Here is a 21201-nt window from a genome sequence, read left to right as displayed (position 1 = left end):
CTCAGGGAGCAGGAAGCAGACCACCAAGTTAGATGATTTCTGTAAGTTTTCTCCTGTTTATTTTATACTGTTTTTCATAAGTTGTATGTCTTTTTATTATCATGTAAGCCCGCAAGGGCAGGGTCCTCGCCCCTCTGTATCAGTCCGTCATTGTTAGTTTGTTTACGGTATGTGATATTTGTAACTTGTATGTAACCCCTTCTCATGTACAGCACCATGGAATCAATGGTGCTATATAAATAAATAATAATAATAATCATATTTTTATACTTTTTCCTTACTGTAAGCACTGAACCTTTTTGTATTAAAGTATAAAACTTTAACAAGTTGAACCTTGACTGTTCTAACGAATAGCCTAAGGTGTGTGAACCTTATGAGTGGTAGACAATATTATTATTAATATTTCCGGGACTCATCGCCCGTGTGTTCAATGAGTGGTGAAGTGGTGGCAGCGTGTATGAGTGGGTGTGTGGCCTGGGTCGGTGTGTGATTTATGCTCCCATTACAGCATAAGACAGTAGTTGAATGCTGGACTAAGAGAGGGGAGATAGATTAACCCTTGTAGGCACAACCCAAGTCACGCGCTGAGATCGGATACGTGACAAATTAGTGGCAGCATGAAGAGGGATCCGTGACAATTGGTGGCAGCAGTGGGATAGAATTATTTCTATTAGAGAATTAGTGCATGGTTTAAGCAATTATTCCCTGTACTAAAGAATTGGTATCCTTGCGAGGAGTACACCAGTTCTACAAGGATCAACTCAGTGCTTACTTAGACATACTTGCAAACAGTTTCCCTTCCCCGTTTTTCTTTTCTATCTTTTATTTGGCAAAGGCTGTTCATCGATATGGCAGCCCAGTACAAGAAGCTGAGCAAGGAAGCTCTGACCGACCTCGGTGAGCAGAGAGGAATAGAGGCAGCCGACAGATCCAGGGAGCTCCTCATACGCGCCTTGGTCGAGCAGGACATAGAGCAAAGTACTGGAACATCTGGGCAAGGAGAGAGCCCACCTCAGAGAGACCCAGCAATGCCAGCTCTTGCACCAGAGATACCTGATGGAAATGTCAGCAATGCCAGTGCTGAGGAGCCTATGGGACTGTACTTTACAAATGGACTTACAACGGCTGGGAACAAGTGATCCCAATCTGCGCATGCAGCTTATTCTACAGCACCGACAGGCTGAGAGAGAGGCTGCAGAACGCCAGGACGGGGCTGAGAGAGAGGCTGCAGAACGCCAGGAGGACAGAGTTTTCCAGCTTCAGATGGCTCAAGTAGAGAGCGGTATCAGTCCTTAGCTAACCCCCTCCCAGGACATAAATCCGAGGAGACTACATCTGGAAAACTTCCCTGTAATGGAGAAGGATACGGACTTAGATATTTTCCTCGGTGATTTGAAAAAACCTGCAGGCAGTACCATCTACCCCGTGAGCAGTGGGCACAGTATCTAACCCCAGGGTTGAGAGGCAAAGCCCTGGAAGTTTTTGCTGGCCTCCCACCAGAGCTAGATGCGAACTATGAGGCCATAAAAGAGGCCCTGATCAGGAAATACAACCTGACACCAGAAGTGTATCGTAGAAAGTTCCGGAACCTACAACGTGGATCAACGGACAGCTATGCGGATGTTGTGGGCACCTTGAGGACCACGTTCCACCAATGGATTAGGGGACTTTCTGTTAACAGTTTTGAGGACTTAACGGATCTTATGGTCAAGGATCAATTTCTTCATATGTGCCCCACAGATGTACGACAATTTGTGTGTGATCGGGAGCCACAAACTGCGGATCAGGCTGCAAGGATTGCGGACTGCTATGTGGCTAACAAGATGCCTGAGGTGCGGAAGCCATCGGGATTCAGCTGGAGGGGAGGTAAGCCAAACGGGGACCCTTCTCCCTCTGCCGGCCGATCACCAGTGCTGTCCAAGCCCACCTCCTATGGGGCCCTGGGGAATAGACATTCTCTAGGTGATGCACGCCGCTGCTTCTCCTGCAACAAAGTGGGACATGTTAGCGCTGTCTGCCCTGATAGGGAGAAACGCCCAACTACCACCACAAAGCCGTCTGTGCCCCACCGTCTGTCCTCTTTGTGGCCGGCTCTGATGTGAGGGCAAATGAGAACTGTCAATCTGTCACTGTTGGCAATAAAGTCACCATTGGTCTCAGAGACACTGGGGCAGAGGTGACCTTGGTGCATCCAGCCATGATGACCCCTGCCGATATCATACCAGGAAAGACTATGTCTATAACCGGGATTGGAGGGGTCAGCCCTGCCGTGCCCATGGCCCGTGTGTACCTGAACTGGGGAGCAGGTAAAGGACTGAGAGAAGTGGGAGTATCAGAGGCCATTCCCACCAATGTGTTGCTAGGCACGGACCTGGGGAGGATGGTGTCCCAATACGTTCCTCCCTTGCAAATAAATGCTACAGAGAAGGTGAAAGAAAGTGACCCACCTGAGCTCCCGTGCGAGGAGGGAAAATGTCCCAATGCACAGGACTGTAATTATGTGGCAGCTGTGACCCGTAGTCAGGCTGCGGCTCAGGCCCAGAGATTAGAGGATGAGTCTCAGACAGAACTGCCAGGACAGGAGGCCCATACTGTGGCCCCGGAGCCTCCATACATGGCAGACCCAACAAGGTCCCTGATAACAGACACTGAAAACTCAGCTTCAGACCAGGGCCCGGCAGTCACACTAGGCCGGGGCCTGCAGGCTGACTGTCAGAGCTTCCAGGAGGCCCTGCAGACAGATGTCAGTCTGGAGGAGCTCAGATGTCTTGCAGACCAACCACCTGCTGCTTCTGGCAAAGAGAGAATATATTGGCGGAGCCGCCGCACCACCGAAAACCCCCTTCTACCAGCCTGGAATGGGACTTGCAGCGTCGCTGTAACGAGGTTACTGCAACAGAGAGGAGCCAGAAGACCACAGCGTCTGATTGCTCATACTCCTGCACTGGAAAGAAGCACTTCACTTTAAATGGTGTTTATTCCTTTTGGCAGTACAGGGACTAAGCAGCCATGTTGGGAGCTCTGGGAGTCTGAGCTCTCAGAAAAGCATTAAGCTACTTACTGGTAGCGGCATTTCTCGGAGGCCCATGACAGCACGACGAGAGAGGGGAACCGCCCATTAGGAACAGGAAACCTACAGATACAAAAGGGCGGTACCTCTCCCTTGCCTCAGTTGTATTTCAGAGTCTTGAGAGGACTACCGCGGTTAGTGGTACACAAAAATATACACTATATACAGATTATATACAAAATATCAGACATCCATTGGGACTGGTATCGTATTGTGAAATATATACATTTATAGGAAGTGCAACCCCCAGTGAATAGGGAGGGAACTAAGGGTGCTGTCATGGGCCTCCAAGAAATGCCGCTACCAGTAAGTAGCTTAATGCTTTACTCGGACTCCCATGACAGCACGACGAGAGAATTACAGAGATGTAAGCTTCCTTAGGGAGGGACTATGGCCTGTAGCACCCTTAATCCGAATGTGAGATCAGAGGAAGCCCCCAAATCCAACCTATAGTGCTTAAAGAAGGTGGACGGGGATGACCATGTGGCCGCCTTACATATCTGGTCGATTGATACTCCAGACTTTTCCGCCCAGGATGTAGCCATGGCCCTGGTGGAATGCGCCCTCAGATTCTGCGGAGCCGGACCTCCACCTGCAGTGTAAGCCAAAGAGATAGCCTCCCTAATCCACTTTGCTAGAGTGTATTTTGATACCCTAAGTCCCTTTCTAGGGTTTTGGAAGGATAGAAACAACGCATTATCCTTCTTCCATGTGTCAGTAATAGAGATGTATTCTAGCAGGCATCTCCTAACGTCTAATGTATGAAGAAGTTCTTCTTTAGGGTTGGAAGGATTGGGAAGGAAGGATGGTAAAACTATCTCTTGTGTCCTGTGGAACCGTGATGACACTTTTGGTAAATAGGCTGGGTCCGGTCTGAGGATTACTCTGTCTGGTAGAAACTCCGTATAAGGGGCTACCCTGGAGAGCGCTTGTATGTCTCCAACTCTGCGAGCAGATGTAATTGCTACCAGAAATGCTGTCTTAAGGGATAGTGCCTTAATTGAAGCTGTTTGTAATGGTTCAAATGGCTCTCTAGTCAATGCTGACAGGACTAGGTTGAGATCCCAAGGCATAGATCTATCCTTATGTATGGGTCTAGTTCTAATAGAAGCTTTAATGAACCTTGAGATCCAATAATTATTGGCGATGTTACATGAAAATAGAGCCCCTAGGGCCGAGACCTGTACTCTTAGGGTACTAGTGGATAGATTTAATTCTAGGCCCTTCTGCAGAAACTCTAAGATTTGTTTTATAGGTATTCCCTCTTCTAAATTAAAATCAGAAGAGGCCAGAAATTTCCGCCAGGTCCTAGCGTAGATTGTTGTAGTTATCTGTTTTCTACTTTTCATAAGGGTCTCAATTAGACTCGAGGAGAACCCTTTGCTTTTTAGTAACGCCCTTTCAAAATCCATGCCGTTAAATGGAGACTCTTTACTTGAGGATGGCTGATCGGCCCCTGGTAGAGCAGATCTGGAATGTCCGGATCGTCAAAGGGATACCTGCGTTTTAACGCTGGTGGAAAGGCTCCCTTTTTTTCAGGTTTCTTCCATTCTCTAAGAATCAAGTCCTGAATTTTTTCGTTTACCGGAAAAGATCTATGTTTCTTACGATCAAGTCCGCTAAACATCATCTCCTGTCTCGAGGGTTGTGGTTTAGGTTCCTCTATACCCATGGTGCCTCTGACTGATTTGACAACTTTGTCGATTCTATCCAAGGGTAGACAGAATCGTCCTGACTCCTCATCAGATGAAGAGGAGAGAGGACTTGAGAGATAGGAATTCTCCTCTCCTTCTTCTCCTGAAGAATTAGAGTCCAAGGGAGTCCTATGTTTTGAGCCTTCTGCTTGGGATAGGGATTCCCTTACTTCCAGCCGCATCATTTCCCTCAGACTTGCCGGAGTTACGGACTCTTCTGCTACCTAGGGGAGGACAATATAGGAGATAACTAATATCTGACCTAATGTCACTACAACCAACCCTCTCCTGTAGACCTCACCGTCTGCTGTATACAGGGGGCACATAACTTTTTTGCACAAGAGTCAGGTAGAGGGACTCCACAGAGGGCACATTCCTTATGCTTAGACTTCCCCGTACTCTTCTTCCCCTAGAAGATAAAGTATAAAGGGGCCTGCGTCACCGAGTGAACTTTCACGTAGCTCACTTACCCGTGCGCCAAAGTATAGTACCGGAATCCGAGGGGTCTCTTTAGCCGAAGCTCTGGATCCTTGTTCGGAAGAGCTCTTACGACTAGGTTGGTCGCCTCTCTCCTTCTGTTTGGGCTTCTGACGTACCTCGTCTGGCAGCTGCTGCTGCTCACCACCACTCTCCATGACGAAATGCGACCAAAAGCAGGGAACTGTCATCTCCACCTGCATAAGTACCCCTTGGATCCGGTCAGCAGATGGGTCAGCGCTGTCCCTATTGGTCAAGGATACAGCAGAGGGCAGGAGGACTTGCGGCAGAAGACCGGCATACAGACGTGATGGGCGCCGCCATTTTGGAACGACTGCGCATGCGCAGACGTCCGGCGAACCGGAAGCGGCCGCTAACCCCGCCCCCCCACGTCACTGCACCGGAAATGCTCCAGCACACGCTGAGAGCTGTGCAGGACGCCGGGGATGGAGTGCGGCGCTCCGGGAGCTCACCCACATGCCTGAACCCGGCATCTGCAGCCCCACCATACCGCTGCACCACCAATGGGAATACTTACCTGCGCTGACATGATGGAGGCAGGAAATCCTCCAGACTCCGCTCCCTGCTGTGAACGCCACTGCCGTGAAGTCCAGCAAGGACCACCGTGGCGTCTCCAGGGATCTCCGCACCGGCCGAGGTAGGAGACCCCCCCGCTACCGTAATCGGCCGGCCGGCCTGGGCCTTCTGTCTGTAGGCACCCGTCCCCTCAGGAACAGGAAACCAACTGAGGCAAGGGAGAGGTACCGCCCTTTTGTATCTGTAGGTTTCCTGTTCCTAATGGGCGGATCCCCTCTCTCGTCGTGCTGTCATGGGAGTCCGAGTAAAGCTCGGTTAGCCACTCCAATCCCCTATATAATCTGTGTCTTGACTGAAACCCATGTCAGAGCTAGCTTATGCTGCATGGCTTGGGGGAGAGGTGTTTTGTTGGCTATATGAGAAGGAGTTATCTGTGACTGCTGCTTAGTTTGAAAGTGTGATAATTCCCTTCCCTCCTGTTACTTTGTTTTTTCTCCATCCTCCACTCCTGGTGCATTCCTCTGTTATATGTGAGTGAATATTTGTACACCTAGTATTTTCAGTTGCCCTTGTTCGTCGGGTTGGTGTACTGCGGTGCACAGCAGCGCCCTTCTTCCCCGAGTGGGGGAGGGGAATAGACAAAAGGAAGATACAAGAGATAAGGAAAGGTTGGTGGTCCCGGCATCTTCACCTCTGAGGGGCGATCTAATAACCATGTATAAGTATATAAGGGGACAATACAAATATCTCGCTGAGGATCTGTTTATACCAAGGAAGGTGACGGGCACAAGGGGGCATTCTTTGCGTCTGGAGGAGAGAAGGTTTTTCCACCAACATAGAAGAGGATTCTTTACTGTTAGGGCAGTGAGAATCTGGAATTGCTTGCCTGAGGAGGTGGTGATGGCGAACTCAGTCGAGGGGTTCAAGAGAGGCCTGGATGTCTTCCTGGAGCAGAACAATATTGTATCATACAATTAGGTTCTGTAGAAGGACGTAGATCTGGGGATTTATTATGATGGAATATAGGCTGAACTGGATGGACAAATGTCTTTTTTCGGCCTTACTAACTATGTTACTATGTTACCTCCACAAGTATCCCGGGGAGCAGGGCAAAGTAGGCCACCCCCTAGTGTTAGGAACAAGGAAGGAGCCCCTGGTCCCCCAACAGATGGGTTGTGACAGTCGCACCTCTGAACACCTCCTGTGACCCCGTTCCACCACCACGACCGACCTGAATTCGGACTGTAAGATGGATCCCCTTTTGACACATTATTTTCCCTATTTTCCTTCTGAACATTTGGGAAGTATCTTGTAGGCCGCAAAATATGGTAATTTCCTTCTTATTTGTAAGGCTGATTTCCTCCACGTTGCACGTACAACAGTAGCATTCATCACTATGATATATCGCAGTTCCTGCAGATCAGCGGCACGCAAAAACGAAAGCTCTTTCTTCCCTTCACACCATGGTCGTCCTTCTACACAACATGTGAAGTCCACGACTTGCCCGGACCACCGAGGCTTACACCACCAAGTCTGCAATGTTCCTCCATTGTTTCTTCACCACAAAACAACCGCAAATGGAGCAAAAGTTGTGAATTACGACCGCCGTGTACTCCTCTCGATCACGCTGTTGGCATCAGAAGCCTCATCCGCCACAGCCGCTGAATACTGAGAGGAATCTGGTAAGTCTTATCAACTGAGGAAATCTGCCATTACTGCCCATAGCAACCAATCACAGTCCTTATACCGCTGAGGTAAAATGAAAGCTGTGCTCTGATTGGGTGCTACAGACACCACCACACTTGTTGGGAGCTGGGTATGGAAATCTCTGTCCACAGCAGCCAATCGCAGCACAGAGTCCATTTATTTCTACCCAATCTAATGACACCAAAATCATCCCCCAAAAAGTCACATAAAGGGGTCACAGTACGGTCCTAGAGAAGCCTGGGGGTCCGTGCTTGTGGTAAAACTGCACGTGAAGGATCCAGTCCATAGTTCTCCTGAGTCCAGAGATGGACGGTCTAAGCTCTTCCTTATCTAATGGTTTCCAGACCTGTGACATCAGGGTGGGAATCTGCCCCCGACAATCCCCTCACTCACCTCAAAGGAGTATGTGGAGAGCTGCGTGCCCGACTGCATCTCGTTCCCGTACACCTCGATCTCATCCACCTCATCCAGCATGGCCCCCTTACTGCCTGCAAGAGAGAGCGGGAGCTACAGGGGGTCCGCGAGCTACGGGGGGTCCGCGAGCTACAAGGGGTCCGCGAGCTACAAGGGGTCCGCGAGCTACGGGGGGTCCGCGAGCTACGGGGGGGTCCGCGAGCTACGGGGGGGTCCGCGAGCTACGGGGGGGTCCGCGAGCTACGGGGGGGTCCGCGAGCTACGGGGGGGGGGCCGCGAACTACAGGGAAGGGGGGGTTAGGGGGTCCATGCGCTACGGGGTGGGGGGGGTCCGCGAGCTACGGGGGGTCCGCAAGCTACAGGGAAGGGGGGGGGGTTACGGGGTCCATGCGCTACGGGGTGGGGGGGGGGTCCGCGAGCTACGGGGGGGGTCCGCGAGCTACGGGGGCGCGGCACCGCAAACTACAGAGGAGGAGGGGCACCGCGACCTACAGGGGGCACTGCGACCTACAGGGGGCACCGTGAACTACAGGGGAGGAGGGGCACCATGAACTACGGTGGGCACTGTGAAATACAGGGGAGGAGGGGCACAGTGAACTACAGGGGGAGGGGCACCACGAACTACAGGGGAGGAGGGGCACCACAAATTACATGGGAGCAGGGGCACCGTGAACTACAGGGGGGCCACCGTGAACTACAGGGGGGCCACCGTGAACTACAGGGGGGCCACCGTGAACTACAGGGGGGCCACCGTGAACTACAGGGGGGCCACCGTGAACTACAGGGGGGCCACCGTGAACTACAGGGGGGCCACCGTGAACAATGTGGGAGGGGCACCGTGAACAATGTGGGAGGGGCACCGCGACCTACAGGGGGGTGGGGGTGGCACCACGACCTTCAGGGGAGGGGGCGGCTGAGCCTGACATATTGTGCACTGACCTGGTCGTAAAACAGAAGCGTCCACTCGTTTCTTCTTACTTGGAGGTTCATCCTAGAAGAGGAGAACAGCAGCCATAAGAACAGATGCCATACAGTGGACCACCTGATGTGTACGGGGGCTCCAGATAGAGGATATCGGGGGACATAGGAGCCGGTGGCCACGACATAAACGCCCTCTTGTTCCGGAGAGGCCGGGGTGGGCACAGGGGCTCCACTCCAAAGAAGGCGGGGGGCGTCCTCCCCTCATAGGGATGGTATCTCAGATAAACGTATTGGCCGCTCACACAGCAACAGAGCATATGGCGCTCACCGGCTTCTCGGGGTCCTTCGTGCATCCTGAGGGGCTGTCCTGGGCCTTCTCTGTGTAGCGGAGCAGCAGAGAGTTCCCTAAACGGGATCCCAGAAACAGATACCCCGGCTCCATGAGAGTCATCTGCGGTGGGTAAAACAAAGTCAGACACAGCCCGACCCCCCAAAGCCCCCAACTCCAACCGAGCCTCCCACACCAGAGACCCCCACATGTGCCGTCACCTCTCCAGCCGAGCCTCCCACACCAGAGACCCCCACATGTGCCGTCACCTCTCCAGCCGAGCCTCCCACACCAGAGACCCCCACATGTGCCGTCACCTCTCCAGCCGAGCCTCCCACACCAGAGACCCCCACATGTGCCGTCACCTCTCCAGCCGAGCCTCCCACACCAGAGACCCCCACATGTGCCGTCACCTCTCCAGCCGAGCCTCCCACACCAGAGACCCCCACATGTGCCGTCACCTCTCCAGCCGAGCCTCCCACACCAGAGACCCCCACATGTGCCGTCACCTCTCCAGCCGAGCCTCCCACACCAGAGACCCCCACATGTGCCGTCACCTCTCCAGCCGAGCCTCCCACACCAGAGACCCCCACATGTGCCGTCACCTCTCCAGCCGAGCCTCCCACACCAGAGACCCCCACATGTGCCGTCACCTCTCCAGCCGAGCCTCCCACACCAGAGACCCCCACATGTGCCGTCACCTCTCCAGCCGAGCCTCCCACACCAGAGACCCCCACATGTGCCGTCACCTCTCCAGCCGAGCCTCCCACACCAGAGACCCCCACATGTGCCGTCACCTCTCCAGCCGAGCCTCCCACACCAGAGACCCCCACATGTGCCGTCACCTCTCCAGCCGAGCCTCCCACACCAGAGACCCCCACATGTGCCGTCACCTCTCCAGCCGAGCCTCCCACACCAGAGACCCCCACATGTGCCGTCACCTCTCCAGCCGAGCCTCCCACACCAGAGACCCCCACATGTGCCGTCACCTCTCCAGCCGAGCCTCCCACACCAGAGACCCCCACATGTGCCGTCACCTCTCCAGCCGAGCCTCCCACACCAGAGACCCTATGTGTTGTGACTTCTCTAGACGAGCCTCCCTGCCAAGTCAGCGCCTCTGCCCCATCATAAGTAGCACCTGCCCCTCACCCCACCAGCACCTCCGCACCCGTCTCCAGATACTCACGGATGTGGTCAGGACACTCGCTGCCGCCTTGTCAAAGTGGAACGAGCGAACGCTCCTCATCCCGTCTGTGATCAGAGTCAGGACATAACTGGAGGGGACACAGGATTCAACGTCACCACAGACGAAACCCCCGCAGTACAGCCGGCGCCGCCCTCCCCCCAGCAGCACAGCCGGCCGCCCTCCCCCCCAGCAGCACAGCCGGCCGCCCTCCCCCCCAGCAGCACAGCCGGCCGCCCTCCCCCCAGCAGCACAGCCGGCCGCCCTCCCCCCAGCAGCACAGCCGGCAGCCTCCCCCCAGCAGCACAGCCGGCAGCCTCCCCCCAGCAGCACAGCCGGCAGCCTCCCCCCAGCAGCACAGCCGGCAGTCTCCCCCCAGCAGCACAGCCGGCAGCCTCCCCCCAGCAGCACAGCCGGCAGCCTCCCCCCAGCAGCACAGCCGGCCGCTCTCCCCCCAGCAGCACAGCCGGCAGCCTCCCCCAGCAGCACAGCCGGCAGCCTCCCCCCAGCAGCACAGCCGGCCGCTTTCCCCCCAGCAGCACAGCCGGCAGCCTCCCCCCAGCAGCACAGCCGGCCGCTTTCCCCCAGCAGCACAGCCGGCAGTCTCCCCCCAGCAGCACAGCCGGCAGCCTCCCCCCAGCAGCACAGCCGGCCGCTTTCCCCCAGCAGCACAGCCGGCAGCCTCCCCACAGCAGCACAGCCGGCAGCCTCCCCCCAGCAGCACAGCCGGCAGCCTCCCCCCAGCAGCACAGCCGGCCGCTTTCCCCCAGCAGCACAGCCGGCAGTCTCCCCCCAGCAGCACAGCCGGCCGCTTTCCCCCAGCAGCACAGCCGGCAGCCTCCCCACAGCAGCACAGCCGGCAGCCTTCCCCCAGCAGCACAGCCGGCAGCCTCCCCCCAGCAGCACAGCCGGCCGCTTTCCCCCCAGCAGCACAGCCGGCAGCCTCCCCCCAGCAGCACAGCCGGCAGCCTCCCCCCAGCAGCACAGCCGGCAGCCTCCCCCCAGCAGCACAGCCGGCAGCCTCCCCCCAGCAGCACAGCCGGACGCCCTCCCCGCACTCACATCTCACCACCCTTCAGGGAAATCACCATCTTGTCATATGAAATGAATGTGGCCTGACAACAGTCCAGAGTGATCCTGACGCCGTCCTGAGGCTCTGTGGGCACAGAAAGTTATACACATCACGGGGTCCAGAGATGGCGGCTGGCGCTCCACAAGCTGCAACGTGCGAGGTTTGGTGGTGAATGGCGGGAGCGATGGAACCACAGACGGGCCGTGGCCAGGACGTAGGGAGGATGGCGGCACAATGGCTGGCAGGGTCACACAAGGAACAGAAGACTTACTGAGAGGGAAGGAAGTGGTCCCATTTGTCAGACTGTTGAGGGAGACGCCGTACGGGGGGACGCTCTGATTCAGATAAAGCAGCGAGTTTACGGCAAAGATGACAACTCCACCTGCAGGAGAAGAAGAAGGGTCACCGTCATGTGCCGACCCTACGGCTGCTGCCGACCGCACGGGCACATCACACTACAAGGACATACCGCACTCCATGACCCCATGCACCTGGCAGGCGCTGGGGGTCTCCGGAACAGAGGGTCCCTGATAATGAGGGCATCTACAGCGGACGGAGCGCACGGTCCAATGCAACCCCACAACCACATGACGGGCTCACCACATATGTACGTGGTCCGGAGCCCAGGTCCTGAACCCGACCTCTATACCCGACCTTACCGCCAGAAGTGCCCCGCAAGGAGACGCCCCTCACTCACCGATGGGCTTGGGGACCGCCAGGGCCTGGGTGCAGTCATAAGGCAAACTACAGAGCGACCAGATGACGGGGTGAACCTTCTGCATGATGTTCAGAGAGATGGCCACGATACTGCAGGTGTCCTGACGCACCGCCACGCGGCTGCAGAGAGAGCGCACAGATCAGAACAACCCCCGCACTGAGAGCGTACAGGCAGACCACCCCCCAGTGACAACCTATCGAAGACCCCCTAAAGAGAAGGTGCAGCCAGACCACCCCCCTACAGAAAACGTATAGGCAGACCCCCTCCACAGAGAAGGTGCAGCTGCCCCACCTGACTTACAGGGAGCATACAGCTGGACCCCACCCCCTCTTAAAGGAAACATATTGCCGGCCCCCCCTTTACAGGGAACACACGGCCAGGCCACCCCCCTCCCTTACAGGAAACGTATTGCCGAGCCCCCAACCCCCCGCCTTACAAGAAGCACATGGCCAGGCCACCCCCCCAACAAGGAGCGTACAGCCAGGCCCCCCTACTAACAGGGAACATAAGGCTGGACCCCCACTACAGGGAATGTACAGCCGGCCCCCGCTGCTTTGTGTCACCTACCCCGGCCAGGTCTGGTTGGGCTCGAACAGGATGAGCAGGGTGGGCTCGTAGTAGCCGTGAAGGAACTGCAGGTCGATGATGTTCAGCAGCTTCTCGTCCAGTTCACGCACGTCAATGATGTAACTGGGGAGGAAGCTGGACTTCTGCCTGGGGGAGACACGAGGGTCACACAGGGAGAGGACGAGACCCCCCACTGTACACAGGAGTCACCCAGGAGGACGAGACCCCCCACTGTACACAGGAGTCACCCAGGAGGACGAGACCCCCCACTGTACACAGGAGTCACCCAGGAGGACGAGACCCCCCACTGTACACAGGAGGACGAGACCCCCCACTGTACACAGGAGTCACCCAGGAGGACGAGACCCCCCACTGTACACAGGAGTCACCCAGGAGGACGAGACCCCCCCACTGTACACAGGAGTCACCCAGGAGGACGAGACCCCCCACTGTACACAGGAGTCACCCAGGAGGACGAGACCCCCCACTGTACACAGGAGGACGAGACCCCCCACTGTACACAGGAGTCACCCAGGAGGACGAGACCCCCCACTGTACACAGGAGTCACCCAGGAGGACGAGACCCCCCACTGTACACAGGAGTCACCCAGGAGGACGAGACCCCCCACTGTACACAGGAGGACGAGACCCCCCACTGTACACAGGAGTCACCCAGGAGGACGAGACCCCCCCACTGTACACAGGAGTCACCCAGGAGGACGAGACCCCCCACTGTACACAGGAGTCACCCAGGAGGACGAGACCCCCCCACTGTACACAGGAGTCACCCAGGAGGACGAGACCCCCCACTGTACACAGGAGTCACCCAGGAGGACGAGACCCCCCACTGTACACAGGAGGACGAGACCCCCCACTGTACACAGGAGTCACCCAGGAGGACGAGACCCCCCACTGTACACAGGAGTCACCCAGGAGGACGAGACCCCCCACTGTACACAGGAGTCACCCAGGAGGACGAGACCCCCCACTGTACACAGGAGTCACCCAGGAGGACGAGACCCCCCCACTGTACACAGGAGTCACCCAGGAGGACGAGACCCCCCCACTGTACACAGGAGTCACCCAGGAGGACGAGACCCCCCCACTGTACACAGGAGTCACCCAGGAGGACGAGACCCCCCACTGTACACAGGAGTCACCCAGGAGGACGAGACCCCCCACTGTACACAGGAGTCACCCAGGAGGACGAGACCCCCCCACTGTACACAGGAGTCACCCAGGAGGACGAGACCCCCCACTGTACACAGGAGTCACCCAGGAGGACGAGACCCCCCACTGTACACAGGAGTCACCCAGGAGGACGAGACCCCCCACTGTACACAGGAGTCACCCAGGAGGACGAGACCCCCCACTGTACACAGGAGTCACCCAGGAGGACGAGACCCCCCCACTGTACACAGGAGTCACCCAGGAGGACGAGACCCCCCACTGTACACAGGAGTCACCCAGGAGGACGAGACCCCCCCACTGTACACAGGAGTCACCCAGGAGGACGAGACCCCCCACTGTACACAGGAGTCACCCAGGAGGACGAGACCCCCCACTGTACACAGGAGTCACCCAGGAGGACGAGACCCCCCCACTGTACACAGGAGTCACCCAGGAGGACGAGACCCCCCCACTGTACACAGGAGTCACCCAGGAGGATGAGACCCCCCACTGTACACAGGAGTCACCCAGGAGGACGAGACCCCCCACTGTACACAGGAGGACGAGACCCCCCACTGTACACAGGAGTCACCCAGGAGGACGAGACCCCCCACTGTACACAGGAGTCACCCAGGAGTACGAGACCCCCCCACTGTACACAGGAGTCACCCAGGAGGACGAGACCCCCCACTGTACACAGGAGGACGAGACCCCCCACTGTACACAGGAGTCACCCAGGAGGACGAGACCCCCCACTGTACACAGGAGTCACCCAGGAGGACGAGACCCCCCCACTGTACACAGGAGTCACCCAGGAGGACGAGACCCCCCCACTGTACACAGGAGTCACCCAGGAGGACGAGACCCCCCACTGTACACAGGAGTCACCCAGGAGGACGAGACCCCCCCACTGTACACAGGAGTCACCCAGGAGGACGAGACCCCCCACTGTACACAGGAGTCACCCAGGAGGACGAGACCCCCCACTGTACACAGGAGTCACCCAGGAGGACGAGACCCCCCACTGTACACAGGAGGACGAGACCCCCCACTGTACACAGGAGTCACCCAGGAGGACGAGACCCCCCACTGTACACAGGAGGACGAGACCCCCCCACTGTACACAGGAGTCACCCAGGAGGACGAGACCCCCCACTGTACACAGGAGGACGAGACCCCCCACTGTACACAGGAGTCACCCAGGAGGACGAGACCCCCCCACTGTACACAGGAGTCACCCAGGAGGACGAGACCCCCCACTGTACACAGGAGTCACCCAGGAGGACGAGACCCCCCCACTGTACACAGGAGTCACCCAGGAGGACGAGACCCCCCCACTGTACACAGGAGTCACCCAGGAGGACGAGACCCCCCACTGTACACAGGAGTCACCCAGGAGGACGAGACCCCCCCACTGTACACAGGAGTCACCCAGGAGGACGAGACCCCCCACTGTACACAGGAGTCACCCAGGAGGACGAGACCCCCCACTGTACACAGGAGTCACCCAGGAGGACGAGACCCCCCACTGTACACAGGAGTCACCCAGGAGGACGAGACCCCCCACTGTACACAGGAGGACGAGACCCCCCACTGTACACAGGAGTCACCCAGGAGGACGAGACCCCCCACTGTACACAGGAGTCACCCAGGAGTACGAGACCCCCCCACTGTACACAGGAGTCACCCAGGAGGACGAGACCCCCCACTGTACACAGGAGTCACCCAGGAGGACGAGACCCCCCCACTGTACACAGGAGTCACCCAGGAGGACGAGACCCCCCACTGTACACAGGAGTCACCCAGGAGGACGAGACCCCCCACTGTACACAGGAGTCACCCAGGAGGACGAGACCCCCCCACTGTACACAGGAGTCACCCAGGAGGACGAGACCCCCCACTGTACACAGGAGTCACCCAGGAGGACGAGACCCCCCACTGTACACAGGAGTCACCCAGGAGGACGAGACCCCCCCACTGTACACAGGAGTCACCCAGGAGGACGAGACCCCCCCACTGTACACAGGAGTCACCCAGGAGGACGAGACCCCCCACTGTACACAGGAGTCACCCAGGAGGACGAGACCCCCCACTGTACACAGGAGTCACCCAGGAGGACGAGACCCCCCACTGTACACAGGAGTCACCCAGGAGGACGAGACCCCCCACTGTACACAGGAGTCACCCAGGAGGACGAGACCCCCCCACTGTACACAGGAGGACGAGACCCCCCACTGTACACAGGAGTCACCCAGGAGGATGAGACCCCCCACTGTACACAGGACTCACCCAGGAGGACGAGACCCCCCCACTGTACACAGGAGTCACCCAGGAGGACGAGACCCCCCCACTGTACACAGGAGTCACCCAGGAGTACGAGACCCCCCACTGTACACAGGAGTCACCCAGGAGGACGAGACCCCCCACTGTACACAGAAGTCACCCAGGAGGACGAGACCCCCCCACTGTACACAGGAGTCACCCAGGAGGACGAGACCCCCCCACTGTACACAGGAGTCACCCAGGAGGACGAGACCCCCCCACTGTACACAGGAGTCACCCAGGAGGAAGACCCCCCACTGTACACAGGAGTCACCCAGGAGGACGAGACCCCCCCACTGTACACAGGAGTCACCCAGGAGGACGAGACCCCCCCACTGTACACAGGAGTCACCCAGGAGGAAGACCCCCCACTGTACACAGGAGGACGAGACCCCCCACTGTACACAGGAGTCACCCAGGAGGACGAGACCCCCCACTGTACACAGGAGTCACCCAGGAGGACGAGACCCCCCACTGTACACAGGAGTCACCCAGGAGGACGAGACCCCCCACTGTACACAGGAGTCACCCAGGAGGACGAGACCCCCCACTGTACACAGGAGTCACCCAGGAGGACGAGACCCCCCCACTGTACACAGGGGTCACCCAGGAGGACGAGACCCCCCACTGTACACAGGAGTCACCCAGGAGGACGAGACCCCCCACTGTACACAGGAGTCACCCAGGAGGACGAGACCCCCCACTGTACACAGGAGGACGAGACCCCCACTGTACACAGGAGTCACCCAGGAGGACGAGACCCCCCACTGTACACAGGAGTCACCCAGGAGGACGAGACCCCCCACTGTACACAGGAGTCACCCAGGAGGACGAGACCCCCCACTGTACACAGGAGGACGAGACCCCCCACTGTACACAGGAGGACGAGACCCCCCACTGTACACAGGAGTCACCCAGGAGGACGAGACCCCCCACTGTACACAGGAGGACGAGACCCCCCACTGTACACAGGAGTCACCCAGGAGGACGAGACCCCCCACTGTACACAGGAGTCACCCAGGAGTACGAGACCCCCCCACTGTACACAGGAGTCACCCAGGAGGACGAGACCCCCCACTGTACACAGGAGGACGAGACCCCCCACTGTACACAGGAGTCACCCAGGAGGACGACACCCCCCACTGTACACAGGAGTCACCCAGGAGGACGAGACCCCCCACTGTACACAGGAGTCACCCAGGAGGACGAGACCCCCCACTGTACACAGGAGTCACCCAGGAGGACGAGACCCCCCACTGTACACAGGAGTCACCCAGGAGGACGAGACCCCCCCACTGTACACAGGAGTCACCCAGGAGGACGAGACCCCCCACTGTACACAGGAGTCACCCAGGAGGACGAGACCCCCCACTGTACACAGGACTCACCCAGGAGGACGAGACCCCCCACTGTACACAGGAGTCACCCAGGAGGACGAGACCCCCCACTGTACACAGGAGTCACCCAGGAGGACGAGACCCCCACTGTACACAGGAGTCACCCAGGAGGACGAGACCCCCCACTGTACACAGGAGTCACCCAGGAGGACGAGACCCCCCACTGTACACAGGAGTCACCCAGGAGGACGAGACCCCCCCACTGTACACAGGAGTCACCCAGGAGGACGAGACCCCCCCCACTGTACACAGGAGTCACCCAGGAGGACGAGACCCCCCCACTGTACACAGGAGTCACCCAGGAGGACGAGACCCCCCCACTGTACACAGGAGTCACCCAGGAGGACGAGACCCCCCCCACTGTACACAGGAGTCATCCAGGAGGACGAGACCCCCCCACTGTACACAGGAGTCACCCAGGAGGACGAGACCCCCCCCCACTGTACACAGGAGTCATCCAGGAGGACGAGACCCCCCACTGTACACAGGAGTCACCCAGGAGGACGAGACCCCCCCACTGTACACAGGAGTCACCCAGGAGGACGAGACCCCCCCACTGTACACAGGGGTCACCCAGGAGGATGAGACCCCCCACTGTACACAGGAGTCACCCAGGAGGACGAGACCCCCCACTGTACACAGGAGTCACCCAGGAGGACGAGACCCCCCCACTGTACACAGGAGTCACCCAGGAGGACGAGACCCCCCACTGTACACAGGAGTCACCCAGGAGGACGAGACCCCCCACTGTACACAGGAGTCACCCAGGAGGACGAGACCCCCCCACTACACAGGAGGACGAGACCCCCCACTGTACACAGGAGTCACCCAGGAGGACGAGACCCCCCACTGTACACAGGAGTCACCCAGGAGGACGAGACCCCCCCACTGTACACAGGAGGACGAGACCCCCCACTGTACACAGGAGTCACCCAGGAGGACGAGACCCCCCACTGTACATAGGAGTCACCCAGGAGGACGAGACCCCCCACTGTACACAGGAGTCACCCAGGAGGACGAGACCCCCCACTGTACACAGGAGTCACCCAGGAGGACGAGACCCCCCACTGTACACAGGAGTCACCCAGGAGGACGAGACCCCCCACTGTACACAGGAGTCACCCAGGAGGACGAGACCCCCCACTGTACACAGGAGTCACCCAGGAGGACGAGACCCCCCACTGTACACAGGAGTCACCCAGGAGGACGAGACCCCCCCACTGTACACAGGAGTCACCCAGGAGGACGAGACCCCCCCACTGTACACAGGAGTCACCCAGGAGGACGAGACCCCCCCACTGTACACAGGGGTCACCCAGGAGGATGAGACCCCCCACTGTACACAGGAGTCACCCAGGAGGACGAGACCCCCCACTGTACACAGGAGTCACCCAGGAGGACGAGACCCCCCCACTGTACACAGGAGTCACCCAGGAGGACGAGACCCCCCACTGTACACAGGAGTCACCCAGGAGGACGAGACCCCCCACTGTACACAGGAGTCACCCAGGAGGACGAGACCCCCCCACTACACAGGAGGACGAGACCCCCCACTGTACACAGGAGTCACCCAGGAGGACGAGACCCCCCACTGTACACAGGAGTCACCCAGGAGTACGAGACCCCCCCACTGTACACAGGAGTCACCCAGGAGGACGAGACCCCCCCACTGTACACAGGAGTCACCCAGGAGGACGAGACCCCCCACTGTACACAGGAGGACGAGACCCCCCACTGTACACAGGGGTCACCCAGGAGGATGAGACCCCCCACTGTACACAGGAGTCACACTGGAGGACGAGACCCCCCACTGTACACAGGAGGACGAGACCCCCCACTGTACACAGGGGTCACCCAGGAGGATGAGACCCCCCACTGTACACAGGGGTCACCCAGGAGGATGAGACCCCCCACTGTACACAGGAGGACGAGACCCCCCACTGTACACAGGAGTCACCCAGGAGGACGAGACCCCCCACTGTACACAGGACTCACCCAGGAGGACGAGACCCCCCACTGTACACAGGAGTCACCCAGGAGGACGAGACCCCCCACTGTACACAGGAGTCACCCAGGAGGACGAGACCCCCCACTGTACACAGGAGGACGAGACCCCCCACTGTACACAGGAGTCACCCAGGAGGACGAGACCCCCCACTGTACACAGGAGTCACCCAGGAGTACGAGACCCCCCCACTGTACACAGGAGGACGAGACCCCCCACTGTACACAGGAGTCACCCAGGAGGACGAGACCCCCCACTGTACACAGGGGTCACCCAGGAGGACGAGACCCCCCCACTGTACACAGGAGTCACCCAGGAGTACGAGACCCCCCACTGTACACAGGGGTCACCCAGGAGGACGAGACCCCCCACTGTACACAGGAGGACGAGACCCCCCACTGTACACAGGACTCACCCAGGAGGACGAGACCCCCCACTGTACACAGGGGTCACCCAGGAGGACGAGACCCCCCACTGTACACAGGAGTCACCCAGGAGTACGAGACCCCCCCCACTGTACACAGGAGTCATCCAGGAGGACGAGACCCCCCACTGTACACAGGGGTCACCCAGGAGGACGAGACCCCCCACTGTACACAGGAGTCACACTGGAGGACGAGACCCCCCCACTGTACACAGGAGGACGAGACCCCCCACTGTACACAGGAGTCACCCAGGAGGACGAGACCCCCCCACTGTACACAGGGGTCACCCAGGAGGATGAGACCCCCCACTGTACACAGGAGTCACCCAGGAGGGAGACGCCCCCCACTGTACACAGGAGTCACCCAGGAAAACGAGACCCCCCTCAATGTACATGGGTCCCAGATCTGCACCTACCCCTCGGCCATCTGCCCCTCGTGCTCCTCGGCCAGGGTGTCTCTTCGGAACGGCAGCACCACCAGCCGGGTGCCGTATATCAGCATCACCGCGCAGCGACCATTGGGGTCCACTCGAACCTTGGGGATGTGCACGTTCTGCACAAAGCCATCCTGATGAGAAAAGAAGGGAAGACCCCAGGGGGATAATGCCAGAGACGCACCGCAGCAGCCACCCCGGAGGGAATAATCCATGTAAGGACAGTCCACCACCCCCTGTGTGCCCCCTAGAGGGGCCGCACAACGTCCCACCGTGTGCCCCTATAAGAGCCGCACAACTACCCGCCGACCCCAGCGTGCCCCCTATAGGAGCCGCACAACTATCCACCGGCCCCAGCGTGCCCCCTATAACGAGAAGCACAACTACCCGTCGGCCCCAGCGTGCCCCCTATAGGAGCCGCACAACTACCCGCCGGCCCCAGCGTGCCCCCTATAGGAGCCGCACAACTATCCACCGGCCCCAGCGTGCCCCCTATAACGAGAAGCACAACTACCCGTCGGCCCCAGCGTGCCCCCTATAGGAGCCGCACAACTACCCGCCGGCCCCAGCGTGCCCCCTATAGGAGCCGCACAACTACCCGCCGGCCCCACCGTGCCCCCTATAGGAGCCGCACAACTACCCGCCGGCCCCAGAGTGTCCCCTATAGGAGCCACACAACTATCTGCCGGCCCCAGAGTGTCCCCTATAGGAGCCGCACAACTACCCGCCGGCCCCACCGTGCCCCCTATAGGAGCCGCACA

At 58.6% G+C, this 21201-nt stretch overlaps 1 protein-coding gene across 1 annotated transcript in view; it reads right to left on the bottom strand.

Annotated features, from left to right (window-relative positions):
* Positions 1-21201, bottom strand: part of CPSF1 (cleavage and polyadenylation specific factor 1) — a 76098-nt gene that overhangs the window by 35361 nt on the left and 19536 nt on the right. Inside the window, exons 6-14 of the mRNA XM_069732112.1 lie at positions 20423-20574; positions 12689-12835; positions 12101-12240; positions 11675-11785; positions 11394-11487; positions 10335-10422; positions 9149-9271; positions 8839-8890; positions 7879-7973 (exon numbers count right to left, since the gene is read on the bottom strand). Coding sequence (XP_069588213.1) covers positions 7879-7973; positions 8839-8890; positions 9149-9271; positions 10335-10422; positions 11394-11487; positions 11675-11785; positions 12101-12240; positions 12689-12835; positions 20423-20574 — 1002 coding nt within the window. The remainder of the gene's footprint in view (positions 1-7878; positions 7974-8838; positions 8891-9148; positions 9272-10334; positions 10423-11393; positions 11488-11674; positions 11786-12100; positions 12241-12688; positions 12836-20422; positions 20575-21201) is intronic.

This window comes from Ranitomeya imitator, chromosome 6 (genome assembly GCF_032444005.1).
Source record: "Ranitomeya imitator isolate aRanImi1 chromosome 6, aRanImi1.pri, whole genome shotgun sequence".
In the NCBI taxonomy this organism is placed as follows: domain Eukaryota; kingdom Metazoa; phylum Chordata; class Amphibia; order Anura; family Dendrobatidae; genus Ranitomeya; species Ranitomeya imitator.
This window is presented reverse-complemented; position numbering and strand designations above follow the sequence as displayed.